Source organism: Ipomoea triloba, chromosome 1 (genome assembly GCF_003576645.1).
Source record: "Ipomoea triloba cultivar NCNSP0323 chromosome 1, ASM357664v1".
NCBI lineage: Eukaryota > Viridiplantae > Streptophyta > Magnoliopsida > Solanales > Convolvulaceae > Ipomoea > Ipomoea triloba.
The window spans coordinates 37,557,029-37,569,590 of record NC_044916.1 but is presented as its reverse complement, the minus strand read 5'-3'; the positions used below and the strand labels follow the sequence as shown (position 1 = coordinate 37,569,590).

At 40.5% G+C, this 12,562-nt stretch overlaps 3 protein-coding genes across 3 annotated transcripts in view; 2 read left to right on the top strand and 1 right to left on the bottom strand.

Moving 5' to 3' along the window:
- The window catches only part of LOC116028407 (synaptotagmin-2-like), a 5,965-nt gene extending 3,624 nt beyond the window's left edge, over positions 1-2,341 (top strand). The window contains exons 6-12 of the mRNA XM_031270126.1: positions 120-221; positions 378-452; positions 592-668; positions 781-1,027; positions 1,104-1,457; positions 1,664-1,795; positions 1,963-2,341. Of these exons, the coding sequence (XP_031125986.1) occupies positions 120-221; positions 378-452; positions 592-668; positions 781-1,027; positions 1,104-1,457; positions 1,664-1,795; positions 1,963-2,103 (1,128 nt within the window). The 3' untranslated portion in view covers positions 2,104-2,341. The remainder of the gene's footprint in view (positions 1-119; positions 222-377; positions 453-591; positions 669-780; positions 1,028-1,103; positions 1,458-1,663; positions 1,796-1,962) is intronic.
- Positions 2,342-5,636: 3,295 nt separating this feature from the next.
- On the top strand, positions 5,637-8,855 carry LOC116023294 (receptor protein kinase CLAVATA1-like). Its single transcript, XM_031264291.1, has 2 exons — positions 5,637-8,291; positions 8,377-8,855. The coding sequence occupies exons 1-2, from the start codon at positions 5,720-5,722 to the stop codon at positions 8,727-8,729; spliced, it is 2,925 nt and encodes a 974-aa protein (XP_031120151.1). The 5' UTR covers positions 5,637-5,719; the 3' UTR covers positions 8,730-8,855.
- Positions 8,856-9,574: 719 nt separating this feature from the next.
- Positions 9,575-10,955, bottom strand: LOC116023305 (E3 ubiquitin-protein ligase CIP8). Its single transcript, XM_031264298.1, has one exon. The coding sequence runs from the start codon at positions 10,864-10,866 to the stop codon at positions 9,772-9,774; it is 1,095 nt and encodes a 364-aa protein (XP_031120158.1). The 5' UTR covers positions 10,867-10,955; the 3' UTR covers positions 9,575-9,771.
- Between the last annotated feature and the right edge of the window lie 1,607 nt (positions 10,956-12,562).

Sequence of the window (12,562 nt, the reverse complement as noted above, 5' to 3'; positions counted from 1 at the left end):
TTTTTTTTTTTTTTTTTTTTTTCTGCAATGTTGTGAATGCATGTGATCGCTCATCATTTATTCATCTACATTTGCTGCAATTACAAATGTGAAGTTTAAAACTTTTTGGAGTATTTCAGGTGCTTGACCTGCAAGTATTTGCTTGCCCGCGTATTACACTGAAGCCACTGGTTCCGGCCTTTCCATGTTTTGCAAAAATACTAGTTTCTCTCATGGAGAAGGTGAGTGTTATTCTTAAAACTGCATTATAATCGATAATGTTTCAAAAGGGAAGTGAACAAGTATGATTACTGTATAATTTCGAGAAAAGGGAAAATGGGTTCTGTTTTTTTTCTGCATAATCACTCTCATCATTTAAAGCTACATTTTTCTTGCAGCCCCATGTTGACTTTGGACTGAAATTGCTGGGAGCTGATGCTATGTCTATTCCTGGCCTTTACCGAGTAGTTCAGGTACGAGTCTATATTTGATTCTTAACTGTCTTCTTTTCCCTTCGACAAAAAAATGATTCTTGAATATGAAATTGTAAAGTTAAGCAATTAACTGTACAGATCGAATCAATATGAATTTTCATTGGATCTTTTATTCCAGGAAATTATTAAAGATCAGGTTGCAAATATGTACCTGTGGCCAAAAACTCTGGAGGTCCCAATAATGGATCCTTCCAAGTGAGCTTATATTTCATTATAAATGGCGTTAATTGAGAACCATATATGTCTTCATCCCGCTCTTTCTGTCAGTTTACCTTTAGTAACATGGCCTTTCTCCGACCTTGAAAAGGGCAAGCAAGAGGCCGGTTGGAATTCTTCATGTGAAGGTTGTGAAGGCAATGAATCTGAAGAAGAAAGATCTTTTGGGGTCTTCGGACCCCTATGTCAAACTCAAGCTTACCGAGGATAAACTTCCTAGAAAGAAAACTAGTGTAAAGCAAAGAAACTTGAATCCCGAATGGAATGAGGAATTCAATTTTGTTGTTAAGGATCCGCAATCCCAAGCTTTAGACATTTCTGTCTATGACTGGGAACAGGTATGCCTTTAGTAATCAAAGTGTTACATGGCATATTGCATTATCAAACTATTGATTTTCATCGTATTCTTTACAGATTGGTACAAATGAAATGATGGGCATAAATATTGTTCCTTTGAAAGATCTTACTCCTGAAGAACCTAAAGTCCTGACACTGAATCTTCTGAAAACCCTGGATCCGAATGATCCTCAAAACGAGAAGTCGCGAGGACAGATAGTTCTTGAAGTAATGTACAAGCCTTTTACAGATGAGGAAAAGGCAAATGATGCTGATGAGTCAGGAGGTGAAGTAGAGAAGGCTCCCGAAGGAACACCTGCCGGTGGTGGATTGCTAGTAGTCATCGTCCACGAAGCTCAGGACCTCGAAGGGAAGCACCACACGAATCCATTCGTTCGTTTGCTCTTCAAAGGAGAGGAGAAAAAAACTAAGGTATGCTCTTTAAATAAATATGTTATTGTAGAAGAAACGACACAATTTATTCATCCCTACTTCCCTTGTGCCCCCAATACGTTGTATGGAAACTTTTTCATTAGAATACAAATTTCACTAGCAAAATATGAACTTATAAAAACATTGAGTTTATATACTTGTATCCGTATAGTTTCGTTCATCTTTAACCTCCATATTCCCTGCAGACTATCAAGAAAAACCGAGATCCTAGATGGGAAGAGGATTTTCAGTTCATGTTGGAGGAGCCACCTACTAATGACAGGCTTCATGTCGAAGTTTTTAGTAACTCATCTAGAATCGGTCTGCTGCATCCTAAGGTACTCTCCAACCTCATTTTTCCCATTCGTTTTCTTATCTGCTTTAAGAACTCAACATTGAAGAACTCGGAGAAAAGTGTGCTTATTGACTAACATATATACATGATGTATTATCATCTAGAGCTGGAAGTAAACATGTTTTATGGTAAAATTTTACGCGTTTTCAGGAGTCTCTGGGATATGTGGATATAGCTCTGGCTGATGTAGTGACCAATAAGAGAATTAATGAGCGATACCACCTCATTGACTCCAAGAATGGTCGCATCCAAATTGAGCTACAATGGAGAACTGCTGCTGCATCTTCTTGATCACAATTCTCCAGTACTATGTTGTACAACGCTGTAAAAATTCCTTAAACTTTCATGCCAACTTGTGTGTGCCAATGTTTTCTTATTCTTTACTTTTATGTTTCTACTGTCATTAAAAAAAACATGTTAGGCTCTTTATGAACTCATTCTTGTTGTGACATAGCTGCTTGTTGTCTGTATAGGAAAACTATGTATTGTTTGTCTTAGAATAAAATGAATCTATTTCGATTTGAACAAACGTTTTGGTAAAACTCATATGTTTGATTAATTTGTTTTTTAACTAATAATTTTGTTGACTGTGTAAATGTGATTATTTATCTTTTCCGGCACAAGTTTGTACGTAATCGTCTCACAAATCTTTATTCATGAGGTGGATTAAGTCATGATAAAATGTATTCCGTAATATTTATAATAGCAAATGCAATACTAAGATTCGTGAGATGTCCTTCTATCAAAGTTTTACAACAATAAATTTTCATATTGAGTTGTACTATATAGAATAATACTATACATATTTTAATTAGTGTTTAATTACTCCATTTTTTGTAACTCAAAAATATTAAAATTCAAAAAGCTGATCAAACAACTTTTTTAATAAGATTCTTCAAAAAAAAAATTATATCAAATAACTATCAGTTAACAGTTAATTTAAATTTCTAACTCAATTAATTAACAATCATTTATCACGAATCTATTATATTATTTTATTTTGTGTGGGTTTATAATGAAGTGCCGGTTTGATGGGACGTGTCGACGTTGGAAAGCCGTAACCTGTGGGCACTGCCAGGAAGAGAAGATAAAGTAGTGGATGCACGGCGTCAAGTCCGCCGTCTGAGTTACTCATTTACTCACTCCTCTCTGTAAATTCTGATGTTTCGCTGTAATAGAAACCACTTATTCTTCTTCTCTCCTATCATGGCCATGGAAAACGCACTATAACAAAAGCTGGAAACAGATATTCATCGGAACACGGATTTAGTGTTCTCAGTCTGCATTTGATCCGATCCATCAAATCATCTATCTTTTCTTTCTTTCTTTCTTTCAGTCCAATTCCAATCTGGCCTGGGCTTTTGGTCTGGCGAATGCGTACTACGCAGGAGACGAAAAAGATAGGGTAAAGTAGAAGTAAAGGCGTACGGTTATGGGATTGATATGAAAGAAATTTGTCATCCTCAATCCATCTACAGAGAAAAGTATGCAGGGTCATTATTGCTACAATGGGTCTTTGTCTATAGCCTGTACTGTGCTTAGCTTACTCTACAATGACTTGCAGTCTCACTGCTAGACATTGTTCATTAGCAACTTCGGTTAGCTAGCCATGATGCTTCTACTAATCTACTGTAAGCAATTAATCCACAAGTAATAGCCAAGATCTTGTGGTCTAGTGACATTCAGTTTTACTTTTATATAGAAGATTGTGGATTTGAATTTCAATATAAGAGATTGTGGGTTTGAGTTTCAATGGAAGTAATATTGAATTTTTGTGCTTCAATAAGTTGAGAAAGTAGTTATGAAAAACCTGCCTAAGTCAACTATATTAATTTTTAATGACTTAGTTAAGATGGCTAGTAGTCTTGTAACCAAAAAAGATCGAATCAGTCCTTTAAAACACTAATCTTTGAACCTACACTATACATTTGTTGATGATTCAAAAAATGTTTGAAAATACTTCCTGCACTAGATATAAATGAGCACAAGAATCAGCAACCTTATCCACCTCTTATGGTGGATTATAAGTTTGGTTCGGATGGCCAAAAAGAAGAATCAATTCTGCCGCTCACCTCACCGACTTCCATATCTTCTTCAAATCTTCAATAGTCTAACTCAGGAGAAGCATTACCCATTGGCTACCTCTCCATCAAATCACCTTTTTCAGCATTTGAAACATAAACATAGCGCTAATTCGGCAAAAAGATGATTCGTAATCGACCCAGGTTTCACACGAAACTATTGATTGGTTCCCACATTTCCAAGTGACGAATTGGATAATGTTTGAAAATACGAGAATAATATCTTCCATTAAAAACTAATCGGAATAGCTAGGGCAAATTATATCGTGCACCGTGGTGCACACAGCAATGTGCACTACGTACGTAAACGACGTCGTTTTGAGCATTGTAAATTAACCGTTCTTTTTTTTGGAAATCACGTTTCCCGTTTCGGTCGGTCTGTGTATTTATGTTAATATTCTGTGTATTCTAGGTAATCATTCTGTGTATTATAGGCAATCATTCTGTGTATGCTAGGCAACGGTTCTGTGTATTCATGTTAGTAACACACATATGTTGTGATGTGTTTGTGCATTCGAATGTTTAGAAGGATGAATTCTGTGTATTTTGTGTCAATATTCTGTGTTTTCATGTTATTAACACAGGTTGTGATGTGTTTGTACATTCGAATGTTAGGAGGATGAGTTCTGTGTATTTTGTGTCAATATTCTGTGTATTCTAGGCAAACATACTGTGTATTCTAGACAAACGTTCTGTGTATTCTAGATAATGATTATGTGTATTATAGATAATGAATTCCTTGAAGTCATTCACGTCCGCGTCCACTACAAACGAAACGACGTCGTTTTGGAATTTGAGTGCACATTGCTATGTGCACCGTGGTGCAGGATATAACGATTGAATAGCTAGCTAGTATTCGGTTTAAACTTTGTACCGAATCATACACTGTATAGATTGAATCTTAAAATTTTAATATGGTTCAGGACAGAAACAAAACTGCGATAACAGTAGATATTGGGCAGCATTGAATTGGCAATGATAATGATGAATCCTAATAAGTTAGAGGATGGAGATGAAGTGAGGAAGTAAAGAACAAAAAGAGGAGTAGACTTTTGAATAGCTGCCAAAGTGGCAGTCAGATGGGAATGGCGTCCGTTTGGGAAACGACGCTGATTTCCTTTGTGCTGGGCCCAACTCTGTCAAAGGCCCATTTGCCCAAAATCAGTGTACATTAATTTCGCCCCACAACCAGACAATCTCCTCATTCATTACATGTTTTCACCCACGTTCAAATGCCTATGAACCTCATTTTTTTAAAATTTTTTTTATTTATGTGATTGATTCAACAAATTACAAGTTTTTCACTAGTAGGGAGTTTATGGCCTGTTTGGTTCACCGTAATTTAGCTGTAGTTGAATTGGAATTCTATAAAAGCAACAATTACGCCGTTTGATTATAAGGAATTGCAATTCAGTCCTCCAAATGATGAATTAAAATTCACACCCACCACAAGGAATTGCAATTCACTAGTCAGTGGGGCGGCTGTAAATAGTAAAGAATGATCTTTTTTTTTTAAAACAATAAAGAATGATCTTAATTGTTCATCAAAGTTCACAATGTTAAAAATTTTTAAGAGCAGAATTGCAAATAATCAAGTGTGAATCTACGAACTACTGAAATATTGCACTGCACTTACTACATGATTGCACCGTGTTAAAAGTGCAATCACGTAATATATATATATATATATATTGGTCAGTGGTTGGATGGATACTTCGATTCTCCGTTAAATTCCACCAACAACACAGGTGCTAGTTCAGTGACACTTACTACACCCGTACCTAACATTAACCATACTCCCCTCGTTTTCTAAGGTGAATCATATCATGTCTGCGACAAAGATTAATCTTTTCTCGTTTTTCTTCTTGTTTTCGATGATTCATGGCTATTACTCAGATCTCGACGTGCTGTTGAAGATGAAAGAATCCATGGTCGGACGGGGGAGTTCCGGGCTGGGTGATTGGGCTGCCGGGAACTCCTCGTCTGGTGCCGTGCATTGCTCCTTCTCCGGGGTTGCATGCGACAGCGATTCACGTGTGGTTTCCTTAAACATTTCGAATGTTCCGCTCTACGGTACTCTCCCGCCGGAGATAGGGCTTTTGGATAGGCTTGTGAACTTGACTCTTGTTTCCGACAACCTCACCGGCCCGCTCCCGTTGGAGATGGCGAAGCTCTCGGCCGTTAGATTCGTTAATCTGTCGGCCAACGCTTTCGGCGGGGATTTCCCGCGGGAAGTTTTGCTTGGCATGGTGGAGCTCGAAGTTTTTGACGTTTATAACAACGACTTCACCGGGAACCTTCCCGTCGAGTTTGTGAAGCTTAGAAAGCTGAAGGTTTTGAAACTTGGGGGCAATTTCTTCACCGGGAAGATACCGGAAGCTTACTCGGAGATTAAGAGTTTGCGGAGCTTAGGTTTACAAGGAAACTCGCTTACCGGTATAATACCTCCGAGCCTGGCTAAGCTTCCTAACCTAGAAGAGCTTTGCCTCGGCTATTTCAATACGTATGAAGGCGGCATTCCTCCGGAGCTCGGTTCCGTTACCACTCTCCGACTTTTGGATCTCGGCGGGTGTAACCTTTCCGGCGAAATTCCGCCGGAGCTCGGGAATTTGAAGCTGTTGCATACTCTGTTTCTGCAAATGAACAATCTGACTGGTCGGATTCCGGCGGAGTTATCCGGTTTGGAGAGTTTAATGTCGCTGGACCTTTCCATCAACGCACTTACCGGCGAAATTCCGGAAGGTTTTGCTCAACTGAAGAATATGACGCTGATAAACCTGTTCCGGAACAAGTTCCACGGCGCAATTCCGGCGTTTATAGGCGATTATCCAAACCTCGAAGTTTTGCAGGTTTGGGGCAACAATTTCACGTTCGAATTGCCGGAAAATCTGGGCCGGAACGGCCGGTTAAAGATGATGGACCTTGCTTCGAACCGGTTCACCGGTAGAATACCAAAAGACTTGTGTATGGGAGGGAGGTTGAAAACATTAATTTTAATGGAGAATTTCTTCTTTGGACCGGTTCCTGAAGAACTCGGAAACTGCAAATCATTGACTCGGGTTCGTATGATGAAGAACTTCCTCAACGGAACAATTCCTCCCGGATTCTTCGCTTTACCCTCTCTTGATCTGCTCGAGCTCCGGGACAACTACTTCTCCGGCGAGCTTCCGACGGAATTTTCAGCCAAGAATCTCACCAGTCTTTCCCTCTCCAACAACTGGCTCGCCGGGAAAATCCCTCCTGCTCTAGGAAACCTAAGGAATCTAGTTACATTATCTCTCGGTTCCAACAGATTCGTCGGAGAAATCCCGGTTCAAATTTCGGAATTACAGAGGCTGGTAACGTTGGATTTGAGTGGCAACAATCTCTCCGGCGAAATTCCGGCTTCGATCACCCAGTGCAAAGAGCTGTATTCCGTTGATTTGAGCGGCAACAATCTAACCGGTGAAATTCCTAAGCAAATTTCCAAGCTACGCAGCTTGAATGCACTCAACTTATCCCAAAATCAACTCGGAGGCGCAATTCCTAGTGAACTCGGCGTAATGCAGAGCTTGACTGTCTTAGATCTTTCTTACAACGACTTCTCCGGCCGGAGACCCATCAACGGGCAGTTGAAATTCTTCAACGACCGTCTTTTCGCCGGAAATCCAAGACTCTGTTCGCTTCATGCTACATACTGTCCTTCAGCTTCATCCCCAGGCTCTCACAAGAACCACACTTCAAAGATGCTAATAGCTATGGTAATTTTGGTCACGGTTGCGCTATTCTTGGCCGTTGTGTGGGTGATAATTCGAACGGAAAGGATGAAAAGATCCAAAACTTTTAAGCTCACGGCGTTCCAGAAACTGGACTTCAAAGCCAAAGATGTGTTGGAATGCTTGAAGGAGGAGAATGTGATAGGCAAAGGAGGCGCCGGGACTGTCTACAGAGGATCCATGGTAAACGGCATGGACGTGGCGATCAAGAAGATTGTCGGGCGAGGGACTGGCAATCATCAAGATCGCGGCTTCACGGCTGAGATTCAGACTCTGGGGAGAATCAGGCACCGGAATATAGTGAGGTTGCTTGGATATGTTATGAACAATGAGACGAATCTGTTGTTGTATGAGTACATGTCGAATGGGAGCTTAGGGGAGATGTTGCATGGGAGCAAAGGTGGTCATTTGCAGTGGGAGACTCGGTACAGAATAGCTGTAGAAGCGGCGAAGGGGCTGTGTTACTTGCACCACGATTGCTCGCCTTCCATCATTCATAGAGATGTCAAGTCGAATAATATTCTGCTTGACTCAGATTATGAAGCTCACGTTGCAGATTTCGGGCTGGCAAAATTCTTGCATGACGCTGATGCATCCGAGTGCATGTCCTCCGTTGCAGGCTCCTATGGCTACATTGCACCAGGTGAGCTGAGGCGCTCCTCCTATGGTTTGTTGCTTTAATAGTTTCATTGACCTTATCTGAGTTTATTGCTTTTGGTGTACGACAGAATACGCGTATACTCTGAAAGTCGACCAAAAGAGTGACGTTTACAGCTTTGGTGTGGTGTTGCTGGAGTTGATTGCAGGGCGTAAGCCGGTGGGTGAGTTTGGAGATGGAGTGGACATAGTAAGGTGGGTGAGGAAGACGATTTCCGAGCTCTCTCAACCGTCGGATGCAGCTGCGGTGCTAGCAGTGGTAGACTCTCGGCTGAAAGGCTACCCGCTGCAGGGCGTGATAAACCTGTTCAAGGTTGCAATGTTGTGCGTTGAGGATGAGAGCCGCGACAGGCCTACCATGCGAGAAGTTGTTCACATGCTAACCAATCCTCCTGATTCCACCGCAACCATCCTCCCTCTGTGAGGATATGGAGCAGGCCAGGCAAATGCAAATGAAAAAATGTGTACTAGTCATTTGGATGATGGGTGTCTTATTCTGGCTGTGTAATGTATATATACTTAATATATATGGTGCATGAACTTGAACACCTGAGATCAGTCCAAAGCTCACCTATCTCGTTTTGCTCTCAAAAATATCAATTTGTTGCCCTGCAATTTAGCTCTTTCTCCAAATCAATAGCATACACCATTCTCAAGTCTAAAACTAATGTTCATGAGGGAGCAACCCCATCCCCATCCAAGTATCAGAACTGCCTTGATACTCACAAAGTTACAAGTTTGTTACTCTTGGCAGAAAAAACCTATTGATCTTCTTGATTTAAGTTGGCCAAATATAGACAAGCTAAGTTGGTTTACCTCCTTGTGGTGCAAACTAACCTTGTGGTTCTTTGCCGGCGAAGTTCACAAGGCAACACCCAACAAAGTTTCTCAATTCTAACCATATCAGTGAGCAAAATATCATATGCCTACTTGGCTACATAGTTTCTCCAGCTTATTCCTGCAATCTCAATGCTCTTGAAAATTGAAATCAATGAGAAAGCCAAAACACAATATTCAAGCAGAAGTGTGCAAGATCCAAGATTTTACATTACATCTTTAGTATGCAATATGCACACGTGTCTGCACGCAGAAATTAGCTTTGATTTGTAGCTGGGAATTGGATTAACAATGAGCAACTCAAGCAATTACTTGGAAGGATAAACAGAATCATGTTTTGGCATGCCCAAACACCACAATTACATAAAGAATATTCATCTAGTCAGATTAGCACAATGGGGGATCATCAATAGGCAGCAAACACCAAACACAGATTAAATTATAAAACTATAAATTGCACTTAAGAGGTCAACTTTGAAGCTTTGTATTGAAAGAACTTATTTACATTCAAAGATTACAGCACTTTCAACCAACTAATCCACAAGGAGTTCTGATAAAAGAACAGGAAATCTAAAATTGGAGGTAAAAAGGAGTGCGAATGAATGAGAAGGTAGATTTACCATGATAAGTCAATCACATCCTTCACTGCTAGCTGGAGCAGTGGAAGAACTGGAGGAAAAGTTGGAAGGTTTGCTCTTTCTTTCCTCTTCGTACTCGGGATCATCTGTAGCTAACTCAAACCTACAAACAGGGCATGAATTCCTCGAACCCAACCATGGCACTATACAATCCCCATGATATCTATGACCACACGGCAATTCCTTTGCCGTTTCACCTGTGATTACAGAATCTTTGCATATAGCACAGACCAGTTCCTCCAGCTCGGTTTTAATCACGACTGTAGGCAAAGCTTCTATGGCGGTTTTTGAAGCTGGCGGAGCTCCCCGTCTTCCACCATTATCACTTTCAGCTAGGTTTTGCAGTAAGGCTTCGTAGCCTGCAGCGTCCACGTAATCGCCAGGGTTTCCAAAGTAGCCATCGCCCTCAGGAACTTGTAATCGGAACTCAATTGAGTTGTCTTCCAGCCCCATCAGAATCTCCGCCCAATCGAGAATCCGATTGCGGCGGCTAGCAGCTCGAGCCGCGAGGTCGCGAAGCCGAAGACGGAGCACATCGCGCTGCCTTCGCCGGAAATCCTCTTCCTCTCTCTCGCCGTGATTCTCGTCCCCTTCGTCATCGTCGTCCTCCTCATCCGATTCGTTTCGATTCTCGTCATCTAGGTCTTGATTTTCTTCATCCTCATTTCTCCCTTCCACGTCCTCGTCCTCATCCTCATCCTCGTCGCCGTTGTCCCACCCTCCGATTTCAACTCGGAGATAATCGTCATCGGATGGATCCGCGTGCTCGGACGGCGGCGGAGGAGGCGTGTCGTCCTCACGCGCCGCCTGAGCGATTAGGCGAAGGACTTGGAAGAACTGATTGCTGAAATTAGCCTCGTCGATCTGATCAGGTGCCGCTTCTGTGGCTGGATGAGGCGCAGCAACGGCGGCGATGGACTCCACAAAGCCGTTTTTGCACTCGTGGCAGATAACATCAGGAAGATCCGCTATGGTTTCAATGGAGACCCGTTTATCACAGTGATAGCACCAGTACTGCAACGAATCCGGGTCAGACCCTGCAGAAGGCTGAGATTGAGACAGAGTTCCGTTTGGGGATTCCGCCATGGGAGAGTCTGCGGTGGTACGATATGGACCAGATACGACTTGGAAAGAATGCAGAGAGAGAAGAAGGTACACAGTGAAGCAGATTTCTCATTTATTTGGGTTTTTTCTTTAATCAATTGACAAATGTGAAAATTTTAGGACCGTACGATCAATAGATTATGGTATTTTATGGATTTAGTCTTAAACTTCACCTAATGTAAACGCGTTGCCTATACTAAATTATGACAATCCAATCAAATTCATCGAATAATTAATTTTGTAAGTACACTATTTTAAGTTTGATTTTTTTTTAGAGTTGTTTATTAGTCGTCCAATTGATCCGTGTTTAATTATAGGTAATTTTTAGTTGAATCAATTTTTTTTTATTTTCTCACTTACTGAAGCATAACGAGCCAACGCGCCTACTATGGACTGAACATGTAACTTCGGCCACAACTATGTCGCTTGACCATAAGGCATTTGGCTAATTGAATCATTTAATTATGAGTAATTTATATTAGTATCTCATTGTGATTATTTGCGGCATAAAATTAAAAGACGAATTTCATGTAACGTATACTTTCGAATAATCTTTAAGTCTTTAACTACTAGGGTAAACTTCATTACTTTTGTGTAATAACTTAAATTTTTAGATAATTTATAAATTTAATCATTCTTGTGTAATAAATTTCACGAATAATTTGGTTGGATAGTAATTAGTATTGTTTGTTTAAAATAACATCACATTCACAAAAATCACACGTAGAGTTAGAATTGACATGGGAAGGTATGGGCCCGGTAGCTAGCTAGTGGCTGTAGTGGAATGCATTTTATGGAGCACCAGAAGTGCAAACTTCAAATGATTGCAACACTTGTTTCTTCTCACCTACCATTGTTCATTCCAGCTCAATTATGTCGATCTTAAAAATCTTATCACCTACAATATTACATGATTTGTCGAGGATTAACTAGTCGAAATCGGACTTGAGAGTTGAGACGCTGGGCACTTGACGGCGACCCCGTGCCAGCCCGTCGTCCTTTTGCTTTTGTTGGATTTTGGTACTTCGATTATTTTGAGGATGGGGATGAAATTGAGATTGGTGGTGTGGAGTCATTGCAAGTTGGCCGACTTCTTCAATCTTTACTTTGGCTTCCTGTCACTTAACTTACGGTCATGGCCTTGCTTGCTTAGCCATTAACTCCTTTTTTATTGGTCAAATTGTTTATTGTATTGAGCTATTGATACAATCGAGCTAGGTGAGTTAAGTATAATATTAGGTTGAATATATTACGCAACACTATATTTCAAAAGTATTGTTTAATTTTGTATTTGAGTGCCGTCATAGTTGGTTTTATGATTACGAGGTAACCGGTCAGTTGACCAACACAACCGTAGGACAATACGAAAAATGTTAGAACGGTAAAGAAGTAGTATACTAGTATTATTGTTCAAGAGTAAAAATCTAGCCCCATAAGTTGTGACCTTAGGAATATTTATACATGCTTAATCAGTAGAGAAAGGATTGAGAAAAGGTTAACAAATTTAGACTTTGGGAATCTTCCTAAATCCTAAACTGATTTGGACTTCGTTTCGTAAGTTACAGAATTTCTTTGCCAATTATCTTATGCTCAATTGACACTTCTAGAATTTCTTTTGGGAAATGTCACAAGATCGAACCCCGGTAGTGAGGTGTTGACTCGTTATAAATCTGGAAGG